General features: G+C 34.8%; 1 protein-coding gene across 6 annotated transcripts in view; it reads right to left on the bottom strand.

Moving 5' to 3' along the window:
* Positions 1 to 12,500, bottom strand: part of LOC144976952 (uncharacterized) — a 111,822-nt gene that overhangs the window by 63,951 nt on the left and 35,371 nt on the right. For 5 of the 6 annotated variants that reach the window (XM_078921586.1, XM_078921590.1, XM_078921591.1 and 2 more), the window contains exons 10-12: positions 7,293 to 7,420; positions 5,234 to 5,269; positions 1,157 to 1,168 (exon numbers count right to left, since the gene is read on the bottom strand). In XM_078921586.1, coding sequence (XP_078777712.1) covers positions 1,157 to 1,168; positions 5,234 to 5,269; positions 7,293 to 7,420 — 176 coding nt within the window. The remainder of the gene's footprint in view (positions 1 to 1,156; positions 1,169 to 5,233; positions 5,270 to 7,292; positions 7,421 to 12,500) is intronic. The other variant, XM_078921589.1, reaches the window with a different exon arrangement.

Here is a 12,500-nt window from a genome sequence, read left to right as displayed (position 1 = left end):
CTAGCTCAATTTGCACTGCACTGCGGCTGACGCCTGGGTTATTCCAGTCTTCCCTTGGAATAGACCCTAGAGATAAATTTTCCCTATGGGATGACTAAAGAAAATTTTTTTCTATTTTTTTTTTTTAATTTACAGCCGAAAATAGAAGAAGATGACTTGTCAGATCGCTCCATGTAATTGAAATTATTTAGGCAACTGTACAAGAAGAAAGTCTGTAAACGAAGTGCATTCAATTTCCTCTCCTGTTCATGAATAATTAGTGTGTCATAGACGCTATACATTTCTGTAATTACTGACATAAATGAATAGGGGACAGCAGGAAAGGAGTTCTGAAAAGTCTTTGCTAAAAAATAAAATGATAAATTCATCTTTTTTCAAGTAATATCATTAAAAAAGAATATTATTGAAATGTAATATATAAACCAATTTACTAACGTACTTTGGAATGATAAATATTTTTTTAAAAAATTGTCCAGAGCACTCGCCTCTTCAAATATCGATTGATTAAAATGACTCTCATCTTGGAAAAATAATTCTCAAACCTGGTACCTTGTGGGATCCCAGGTTTGAGAGTTTTTGCCAAGATGCGGGTCAATTTAATCAATCGATATTTGAAGGACGAATTATATTTGCCAAATGTTGATACACGTGCGGCGGTTAACTGATACTGATTAATATGTTTATACAATGCACAGATCCACAACGTGATATTAGGCTCTACACAAGCAAAGACAATATGTAATACAAAACGCATTGTCGACTACCACACAATCGATACACCAAACTAAAAATATGTGCACATCTAAGAACAATATCTATCTTCTTCTTCTTCTTCTTCTTCTTCTTCTTCTTCTTCTTCTTCTTCTTCTTCTTCTTCTTCTTCTTCTTTCAGCGTATCCCTCATTTTGCAGGGTTGCCATAATGACTGCCACATCTCCATGCATCTCAGTTCATAGCATCATCCTCCTCCAGGACCAGTTCTTTCATATCGTCCTTTACCCTATCCAACCATCTAGTCTTTGGGCGTCCCTTTTTACCTCTTTCCCGTTAATTGTATATCAAAGAAGAATATCCATCTAAGAACAAAATCTATCTACATTTTTAAAGCACAGATCTGATAATATATCACACGTTTTTTTTAAATATCAAAACTTACCGATTAGCCAGGCTGGAATAGAGAGGAAAGTACGAAGCGTTAATATATAATTTTATGATAAAAATTAACTACTGCAGAGCAGAGCAGTGGTGCCATATAAACATATGGAAAAATGTGAATGAAATGCCAAAGCAAAGAGAAAAATGACTTATTCTAAAAAAAACAGATTTCCATGACTTGAGTCGACTTGGATAGATCTCCGTCAAATTATCAGAAAGTCTGAAGTTCGATCCCAAATTCAAGAAGGTCGGGGGAGGGAGGGGGGGGGGTAGGTTTGGGATTATTTTTTTTGGGGGGGGGGGGGGGGGGGGGGGGGGGGGTGGAGGAATTTTTTAGGGGAAAGGAACTCCTGTGATACGCCTATATCATAGCATTAATATTATGGAGAGTGACGTGGTTGGCCAAAATGGACTTGGGGTTAGAAACGAGCGTGGAGACAGACTAGTTCAATTCTGCATTGAAAATGAGCTGATTGTTACCAACACCTTTTTCCAGAAACCAAAGAGAAAATTATACACATGGAAAAGCCCAGGGGACTGGTGTAGAAATCAAATAGATTACATTATGATCAGGAAAAGGTTTCGCAACAGTGTAAAATCATGCCAAACATACCCGGGAGCTGATATCAATTCTGACCATAACCCACTTATTGCAAAGCTAACGTTAAAGCTAAAGAAAATTTAAAAAAACAAAGATATTAGAAAAATTGGACATCGATCGTCTAAAATGGTCATCAGAATTGCAGGAGAAATATAATGTCTCTGTTTCGAACAAATATGATGAACTACTTATTGAATCACAAGAACAATTCTCACAAGCAAATGAAATTGAAGAAATTGATATAAAATGGAACATATTCAAAGACAGCATAAAATTCGGTAATAAGGATATTCCAAAGAAGGAGAAAAGAACAAGAAAGCAATGGATGACACCAGAAATTTTGGATCTCATGTCAGAACGTAAACAAATGAAGAACATACCAGAGTATGAAGCGCTGAATAAGAAAATCCAATACAAATGTCGCATAGCAAAAGAAAATTGGCTTAACTACAAATGCAGGATGACCGAAATATTTGCCCTAGAAAAGCAGCCCACGAGGAAATAAGACAAATTTCGGGCAAAAAACGCACCACTAACAACAATAACTGTATTGAAGACAAGAATGGTAAAATATCATTTGAGAAAGAGGATATAAAGGAAAGATGGTGTCAATACATTGGCGAGTTATTTGATGATGACAGGCCCCAAATACCTTTGCCAAGCAACACTGACGGTCCTCCAATACTCGCATGTGAGATAGAAAATGCATTGAAAAATATGAAAGATGATAAGGCTGAGGGTGAAGATGGCATTGTAACAGAAATGCTAAAAATTTTGAAAGAATTCTCAATTGTGAAACTAACAGATCTCTTTAATAGTATTTACAATACAGGCTATATTCCAGACGAACTTGCCAAATCGGTTTACATCACGCTACCAAAAAATCCAAAGGCGACAACTTGCAGTGATTTTCGCACAATAAGTCAGATGCCCAATGTAACTAAATTATTATTGAAGATCATCCTAGAAAGAATCAGGTCTACCATCGATAATGAAGTTGGCGATGTACAGTTTGGCTTTAGAAAAAATAATGGGACAAGAGAAGCAATTTTCTGTTTAAATAATATCACACAAAAATACCTTGATCATCAAAAATAAATCTATGCATGCTTTATCAATTTCGCAAAAGCATTTGATAGGGTACAACATGGAGAATTAATGAGATGTCTGGAAAAGGCAGGCATTGATGGCAAAAATATACGGCTAATCACAAATCTATATTGGCATCAAAAAGCAGCCATCAGGATTCAGGGCGATCTGTCACCTTTCACGCCAATTAAAAGAGGAGATCGTCAAGGATGTATCCTCTCTCCATATCTTTTTAACCTGTACGCAGAGTTTATCTTCTGTAAAACCGAGCACATTCCAGGTATTGTTATTGGAGGTAGGAGGATAAATAATCTGAGATATGCAGATGATACAATATTGTTGGCATCCAACGAGACAAATCTACAGATCCTTGCAAATCAAGTAAACCTGAACAGTACAGCAAAGGGTCTAGAGATGAATGTTCAAAAGACGAAGGTAATGGTCATGTCAAAGAAGCCTGAAAAAATCGCAAAAGTCCAAATTAATAATCAAAACATCGAACAAGTAGATTCTTTTAAATATCTTGGACAGACAATGACCAACAACGGAAAGAATGAGCTGGAAGTGAAAAACAGGATTGCTATAGCTAAGTCGAGGTTCAGCCAACTGAATAACATTTTAACTTCGCAACAAACGCAGATGAAAACGAGAATAAGAATACTCAAATGTTATGTCCACTCAGCACATCTCTACGGCTCAGAAACATGGACATTGAACAAAACAAATACAGAAAAGAATTGAGGCCTTTGAAATGTGGACTTTCCGTCGCCTTGGAAAAATCAGTTGGAAAGAAAAGAAAACAAATCAAGAAGTCTGTGACATCCTTGATATCAGACCGACCCTAATGAAAGAAATAAAAACAAGAAAACTAAGGTATTTTGGACACCTAAGACGCCATCAAATTGTCAACAAGGACATTCTTGAGGGTAGAGTTGAGGGGAAAAGAGGAAGAGGCAGGCCAGCAAGAACTTGGATAGATGATGTGAGGACATGGACAGGAGTGTCGGCAGCCGAATGCAGTCAGCAAGCCGTCAACAGGGAAGATCGGCGTGTCATTTCAAGTCGACCTCAACCCATGAGATGACACTGGAAGAAGAAGAAGAATATTATGGGCGAAATTATAAAATGAGTAAATTCTTCATATCTTTTTGATAAATAGAAATACTAAGTTAGAGTAACCAAAAACAGTAACCCATTAATCTATATTTTATAGCATTGAATGGACAAAAAAGTGTAGGATTTTAATATGATATATTATCAATTCATTAATGTAGAGAAATATATCCAGTATCATATGATAGGAAATTATCTAAAGGTTTATTGGGTTTAGCATTCCCGTTTATGTGATTTACTATTTTCCGAAAACGATCCTAACAGGTAAGGTACCGCTTAAAAAAAAAAAAAAAAATAATAACAACAACAGTAGAGGTCGAATTGCAAATTTTTATTTTTGCGTACAAAATTTCTCAAACAGGATTGTGAATTATCAAAATAAAATAGCAAATGACAATAGATCTAGAGATACATCAAACAAAACTAGATAGATATCTAGACCCTATCTAGATATTGCCCATCTTTTGTTTTACAAAATTATGTAATGTCGTTAAGTTATTGAGTTTTCTAATCCTACACTTTTTTAAAATCAAACATTATTATATCAAGTACTCAATTCTTATCAGTCAAAATGATAGATCTGTTTTAAATTGTTTAACTCCCGATCAATAGGAATTTTATAACGAACTAGAGAGCATGCACTTTATTCCCAAATGCTGAATACGTGAGTCCTATTATAACTTGAGATTATATATAACGCAAAATAAACTAAATGTGCTCTCATCGCTTTACAATTAGTCCCAAGTCCACAACAACATTGAACATGACGGTCGGGACATAATGCTTGTAAGAAAGCGCGGTTAACTCGCTCCTTACAAACCACAGTAAAATCGTCACATTCGTTACGATGTAACCAACGATTTTCGTATTCTAATACTTGTGTACATAACACAATTTTAAATATATAAATGTAATATCTATAAAAACGTCCCATTGTATTGGAGCATTCATTTTGCTGATCAGTATAATGTACAGAATGGACTTGTTGCTTTTCTGTTTGAGTTTTCAAAAAATCTATTTTTGTGATGGATGGGAGTGAAGGCTCATAAGAAAATTCTGAAAATGGTGGTAAGGAGAGAGTTAACGGCCAGACACTCATTTCTACACCTGAGTGGGCGAGAGGATGTGAGTAAAGACACTTTTTCAGAAGAGTGAAACCTGCGTCGCTTAGAGCAGGCCTCGAATCAAGGACCTACCGCTCATACCACTAGACCAAAAACCGCACAGACGAGAAAATGAAAAGATGAAGAAATAGAATATTGGATCCAAACTTACGTGAATTCGTTCCTGGTGAAGGCGGTGGGTCTGTCGCTGAAAAGAAAGTAAAACAAGTATATGGAATGAGATTAGCTGAAGAGTAGCGTCCCTTGATTGGACGTCACCGAGTCACCGGTGGAGAAGTTATTTGTAAACAAACCAACTACAAGCCAAGCGCTCCAAATACAAAACTTATTATACATATTTCTGTACAAAAATGCATAACGTTGATTATGATATGAATTTTTGTACAGAAATATGAATAATAATTTTTTTTATTTGGAGCGCTTAGCTTGTAGTTCGTTTGTTTACAAATAACTTCTCCACCGGTGACGTCCAATCAAGACGCTAATCTTCCGCTAATCTCATTTCCTATAGGAAAAGAAAAGAAGACCCATTGCAACGTTTATTGAGTTTTTTTGTTTCGAAGCAACAAGTATTCTTCTTCTCAATAAAGGCGTAATATGTCTTTTATGCCTTGTAAAGATTTTTTGTTTATATTGATGATATGCGTTTAGGTAAAATACTCACCTGTTCTGTCCACCAGATGGATCGTACTTACCCACACACATATTATGTGAATCTTTAACATTAATGGAAAAATTTGTTATAACCATTCACCCTTCTGGTGGGCTATTTATTAATAAGAAAGAGGCGAATGACTTCAGGTTCATTCATTCTATACTTAAGCTTGATATTCAATAGGGATCAATATTGTTGTTTTCTCTTTTTATGGAAGTGTGAAACCAGTTCTCTGGAGGAACCTTGTGCAACTGATCTTCTGGTTTCAGAGTGATGGTAACTTATCTTCTGACATAAATCAATGCTGGTCGTCAGTAAAGATCATCCATCCTCACTCTTTTACGTCCCCTTTAACCTTAGAATCTGCCTAATACATCCTGCTACTAAAATAGGTATGTCACCTTATGATTCAATATGTAACTTATTCATTATCAGTACTCCGAAGGACTGGTTACAGGCACACTACTTTACTAAGGATTATGGGATCAAAAGAGTAGAAGGTGTGACGTCACAACTTCTCTTCCCTATAATTACAAAGACCTATCCCTACGGGACAGGCATCCTAATGTTGCGGCTTGCCTTTTTAAAAAACGAATTGTGTGCTTTGGATAGTTTTGCTAATTTAAAAAAATCGCATATATGACCTATCGTCTCAAAGTAGTATTATGTCGGGACGAACTAGTTGTTGGAAATTAAATTCATAGCCACAAAATGAAATTTAGGATTAATTTCCGTTCGTAATAATGGGTAATGTAAATGTTGGTGCTCGAAGCTCGAAGAAATAAATAACAATGTGAAATTGAATGTAAGCTTCAATTTAATTACGAAAACAGATAGAATGGACGTTTCGGGTTTCCCATTTATCAACAAACAGGATGGATGAAAAACTACAGGTGAAGGAGATGATGTTGTAGTGGCGTTGTTAAGAAGAATAAACAAAACATTGATGGGCAGGAAATAGTATGCTCCTTTGTAAGGAAGCACGAATTAAAATAGAATAATATATATTTCTTAAAGGTGCGCAATTAATTAAGTGAAAGGAGGGGAAGCGGGGAGGAACTGTGTAATGCAGTTTAGAAAGTTAAATATAAAAACATGTAGACTATTGTTGGAAAATAAATACAATGGAATTGGAAATTAATACAAAAAATATGGGCTGTCGGTATAAGTTATATAGTTATAGCTATATGTGAATCTTTAACATTAACATAATAGTGGAGAATAAGTACAAAGTCTTTCACTGTAACAATCTCAAAGTTCGTATTTCTTATCATTTTAGTTTTAAATTTGATTTCCTGGGTTCAATTCATCATACATCCCGACATAAAACCGTTTTGAGACGGTCGGTCTCATATACGGGACTGGCATCTCAGTGTTGTGACTTGTTGTTTTAAAGAGTTTTGGGATGAGTGAGTTTTGTTTACTCGTAAAAACCATCAATTCTTTAGAAAATGACCTGTCCTCATAGTAGTGCTCACTGTTTTGGACACAACTAAGGGACAGAATCAGAGACAAACGCATTCCCCTTATGGCCAACGTTTTTCACCATCCTTACCTGAGCACATTTCAGTAATCTGCTGTTCCAGCTGATCTAACGATGACGTAACCATCTGACTCATCGTTTCATCGCCATCACAATTGGGAAGTACAGAATTAAGGCAATCAAAGGCTTTACCTAAGGTGCTGGAAATGAATAATAAAAACAACTGATATAATAATATGAGTTAAGGTGGAAGGAGGGAGTGGGGAGAGGGGGGGGGGTGGTGTGGCGCCACAAATTCCTCCATAATCTGAACGCATGTATTTAAAAGTTTGGTCAGAAAACTCGTCATTCAAATATCGATGGATAAAAATATCCTGGTCTAGGCAAAAACTCTCAAACAAGTGACTTGAAACATAGCCTCCATTTGACCTCATGCTCACAATACACAAGCGACACGGAAAATGTTTTGGGCACTTCCTTTGCATGGAAGGAACCTGATCGTCTAGTAAGGTATACTCTCATGGGTCTCACCAAATGAAGCTCGGTCTATCTTAGAGGCCTCCCTTTTCGTGGAGATTTTAAACAAAATTTTCACTGAACTTAAACAATTGGCCAGACAAAAAAAGACGATGGACAAAATTGGTTGAGGCCTTTTTATCACAATTATGTATGTAGCACTGTACCGTGCAGATGCCCTATTGTAATAGTAAAATGCAATCTGTACTGTGCTGTATTGTTATTGTTACCATTATTAGGCCTATTATCATTATTATTATTATCATTATCATTATTATTATTTTATTATTATTATTATTATTATTATTATTATTATTATTATTATTATTATTATTATTATTATTGTTATTATTATTATTATTATTATTATTATTATTATTATTATTATTATTATTATTATTATTATTATTATTATTATTATTATTATTATTATTATTATTATTACTATTATTATTAGGATTATTATTATTATTTTATTATTATTATTATTATTATTATTATTATTATTATTATTATTATTATTATTATTATTATTATATTATAATTATTACTAAAGAGTAGTAGTAGTAGTAGTAGTAGTAGTAGTAGTAGTAGTAGTAGTAGTAGTAGTAGTAGTAGTAGTAGTAGTAGTAGTAGTAGTAGTAGTAGTAGTAGTAGTAGTAGTAGTAGTAGTAGTAGTGGTAGTAGTAGTAGTAGTTGTTGTAGTAGTAGAAGTAGTAGTAGTATATTACCGTTTGCGTCTTTAACGCATTTTCTTGCCATGGCTGGTCGTTTTCCACCTAGATCTTGTATTGACTGGTAGAATTGTTTGGTGTTAGATTGTTTTAGTCTTTCAATTCTGTTACATTCAAGTTCAATACAATCTTCCTTTGCTCTCTTACATTCAAGTTTTATAATCTTATTAGCTTCTATATATTCATTGCTGTTGCGTTCTAGTTTTCGTCTTTCATTTTAAAAAATCTTTACGCGGATGACAAAATAGGGACGTGCTTGGATAAAGAAATCTCTACTGCGAACACGGGTCTCCAGATTATGCAAGACAAAGTAGAAGCTGCTTTCAAAGAGATGAAAAGGGGGAAAGCGGTAGGCCAAGATAGTTTCTTAATAGAATTGATTGACGCCCTCGACGATCTGGGAATAGCCATTCTGACAAAATCTTTTAATGTCAGATACGAAAAGGGTGAATTGCCTAATGTTTTGAGACAATCGGTATTCATCACAATACCCAAATAACAAGGAACTTTTGAATGTGACCAACACAGAACAATCAGCATAATGAGCCAGGCCACAAAAATTATATTAAAAATACTTATGAAAAGAATAAGGAGCAAGTTCTTTACATTGAAAACAATAATGCAAAGGTCAATCGAAAAACAAAAATCACTTTATCTATGCTTCATTGATTATTCCAAAGCTTTTGATTCAGTACAGCACGAAACGCTATTCAAAATCTTAGAAATGATCGATGTAGACAGTAAAGACCTACGACTTGTGAAAAACTTATACTGGAATCAAACAGCGTGTGTCAAACTTGATAATGAAACATCGGAGTTCCTTAACATCGAGAAGGGAGTAAGACAATGTTGCGTATTATCACCGGACCTTTTTAACATATATAGTGAAATAATATTCAAAGAAATTGAAGATATGAAAGGCGTCGTCGTTGGAGGGCAGAATATGAGTAGCATAAGATATGCAGACGATGGTACTCTGATGGCATACTCTCCAGAACACGTGCAGACAATTTTAGATATACTGGTGTGCAAAAGTGAAGAGATGGGCCTGAAACTAAATGTTAAGAAAACCGAATGCATGGTGGTATCAAAGAATGACAACAACACGATCTTCCACTTGTCAAGCAAAGGATAGACCATCAAACAAGTAAAGAAATTTAAATATTTAGGCACTATCATTACCCATGACGCACGTGACATAGAGGATATAAAACAAAGAATAGCAATAGCAAAAAACGTGTTCTATAAAATGCGACCAGTTGTGTCAAACAACAACCTGAAGTTGAAGACAAGAATGAAAGTAGTAGAAACATATGTTATAAGTACCATTTTATACGGTTGTGAAACGTGGACGGTTGACTTGGAATGTACGAGGAGGTTAGAGGCATTTGAGATTTGGGTGTATAGAAGAATGTTGAGGTTATTATGGACAGACAGGTATACGAAGTGTTGGAGAAGGTGAGAAAAGGAAGAATATTGATCGATACCATCAGAAAGAGGTAGTTATGGTTTCTGGGACATGTGTGGAGAAGAGACGGAATAGAAAAGTTGGTAACATCTGGGATGATCGAAGGAAAGAGAGCTAGAGGAAGACAAAGAATGACTTATTTAAATAACCTGAGACTGGCCAAATGTGATTTTAAAAGCAATGCAGATTTAATGCGCACCGCAGAGGATCGTGATTCGTGGAGACAGCTGACCGTAACGTGCTCAAGAGCACAAGCCACGATGGATGATGATGAGTAGTAGTAGTAGTAGTAGTAGTAGTAGTAGTAGTAGTAGTAGTAGTAGTAGTAGTAGTAGTAGTAGTAGTAGTAGTAGTAATAGTAGTAATAGTAGGAGTAGTAGTAGTAGTAGTAGTAGTAGTAGTAGTAGTAGTAGTAGTAGTAGTAGTAGTAGTACTAGTAGTAGTAGTAATGGTAATAGTAGTAGTAGTAGTAGTAGTAGTAGTAGTAGTAGTAGTAGTGGTGGTAGTAGTAGTAGTTGTTGTTGTTGTTGTAGTAGTTGTTGTAGTATGAGTGGTAGTAATGTAGTATTAGAAGTAGTAGTAGTGGAAGTAATAGTAGCAGCAGTAGTAGTAGTAGTAGTAGTAGTAGTAGTAGTAGTAGTAGTAGTAGTAGTAGTAGTAGTAGTAGTAGTAGTAGTAGAAGTAGTAGTAGTAGTAGTAGTAGTAATAGTAGTAGTAGTAGTAGTAGTAGTAGTAGTAGTAGTAGTAGTAGTAGTAGTAGTAGTAGTGTAATTGAAGTAGTAGTAGTAGTAGTAGTAGTAGTAGTAGTAGTAGTAGTAGTAGTAGTAGTAGTAGTAGTAGTGGAAGTAGTAGTTGTCGTTGTTGTTGTTGTGTATGAGTAGCAGTAGTTGTAGTATTAGAAGTAGTAGTGGTGGTAGTAGTAGTAGTAGTAGTAGTAGTAGTAGTAGTAGTAGTAGTAGTAGTAGTAGTAGTAGTTGTCGTTGTTGTTGTTGTTGTTGTATGAGTAGCAGTAGTTGCAGTATTAGAAGTAGTTGTAGTAGTAGTAGTAGTAGTAGTAGTTTGTAGTAGTAGTAGTAGTAGTTAGTAGTAGTAGTAGTAGTAGTAGTTGTGTTGTTGTTGTTGTATTTAGTTTGCAGTAGTTGTAGTATTTGAAGTTGTAGTGGTGGTAGTGTAGTTGTAGTAGTAGTTGTTAGTATTTGTATTAGTGTAGTAGTAGTAGTAGTGTAGAGTTGTTGTTGTTGTTTTGTTGTTGTTGTAGTAGTAGTTGTTGTTGTTGTTGTTGTAGTTTTTGTTGTAGTTATGAGTGGTTTTGTTGTTGAAGTTATTAGAATGTAAATAGTAGAAAAGTAGGAGTAAAGTAGTTAGTAGTAGTAGTAGTTAGTTTAGGTAGTAGTAGTTGTAGTAGAGGTTTGTTTTTTTAGTAGTAGTTGTAGTTGTAGTAGTAGTTTGTAGGTATAGTAGTAGTAGTAGTTTTGTACTAGTTTTAGTGTAGTAAATAGTAGTTGTAGTAGTTGTAGTTAGTTTAGTAGTTTGTTGTTGTAGTAGTAGTAGTTAAGGGAGTAGTGTTTGTAGTAGTAGTTGTAGTAGTAGTAAGTTTGTGTTGAGGAGTGGTAGTTTGTAGTAGGAGTGTGGAGTAGTAGTAGTAGTAGTAGTAGTAGTGGTAGTGAGTGTAGTAGTAGGATAGTGTTGTCGTTGTTGTTGTTGTTTTTGTATGAAGTAGGGAGTAGTTGTTGTATTTGAAATAGTAGTTTGTGGTAGTAGTAGTAGTAGTAAGTAGTAGTAGTAGTAGTAGTGTTGTAGGGGTTAGTTGTTAGTAGTTGTGTGGTTAGTAGTTGTGTAGTATTGTATTAGTAGTAGTAGTATTAGTAGTAGTAGGGTTTGTAGTAGTGTTGTAGTAGTAGTAGTAGTAGTAGGTAGTAGTGTTGTAGTTTGTAGTTGTAGTAATAGGTAGGTAGTTGTTAGTGTAGTTGTAGTAGTAGTTTGTAGTAGTTGTGTAGTGTAGAGGGGGTTGTAGTAATAGTATTAATATATAATAATATAATAATTAATTTTAAAAAAAATAATAATAATTAGTAGTAGTGTAGTTGTAGTAAGTAATAGTAGTAGTAGTAGTAGTAGTAGTAGTAATTGTAGTAGTTAGTGTTAGTAGTAGTAGTATTGAGGGAGTGTGTAGTAGTTAGTAGGAAGTAGTAGTAGTAGATTAAGGTAGTTAGTAGTAGTATGTAGTAGTAGTAGTAGTAGTAGTTGTAGTAGTAGTAGTATTTTTAGTAGTAGTAGTAGTAGGTAGTAGTAGTTGTTGTTGTGTTGTTGTGTTGTTGTTGTGTTGAGTTTGGGAGTAGTTGTAATATTAGAAGTAGTAGAGTGGAAGTAATAGTAGTAGTAGTAGTAGTAGTAGTAGTAGTGTATTAGTAGTGTGTAGTGTAGTAAAGTAGTAGTAGTGTTTGTAGTATTTAGTAGTAGTAGTAGTGTAATAGTAGTGTAGTAGTAGTAGTAGTAATTAGTAGTAGTAGTAGTGTAGTGTATAGTAGTAGTAGTAGTATTTTTAGTAGTGTTGGGTGTAGT

Source organism: Berghia stephanieae, chromosome 7, assembly GCF_034508935.2.
Source record: "Berghia stephanieae isolate SIO BIC M18660-M18661 chromosome 7, UCSD_Bste_1.3, whole genome shotgun sequence".
Classification (NCBI taxonomy): Eukaryota; Metazoa; Mollusca; class Gastropoda; order Nudibranchia; family Aeolidiidae; genus Berghia; species Berghia stephanieae.
This window is presented reverse-complemented; position numbering and strand designations above follow the sequence as displayed.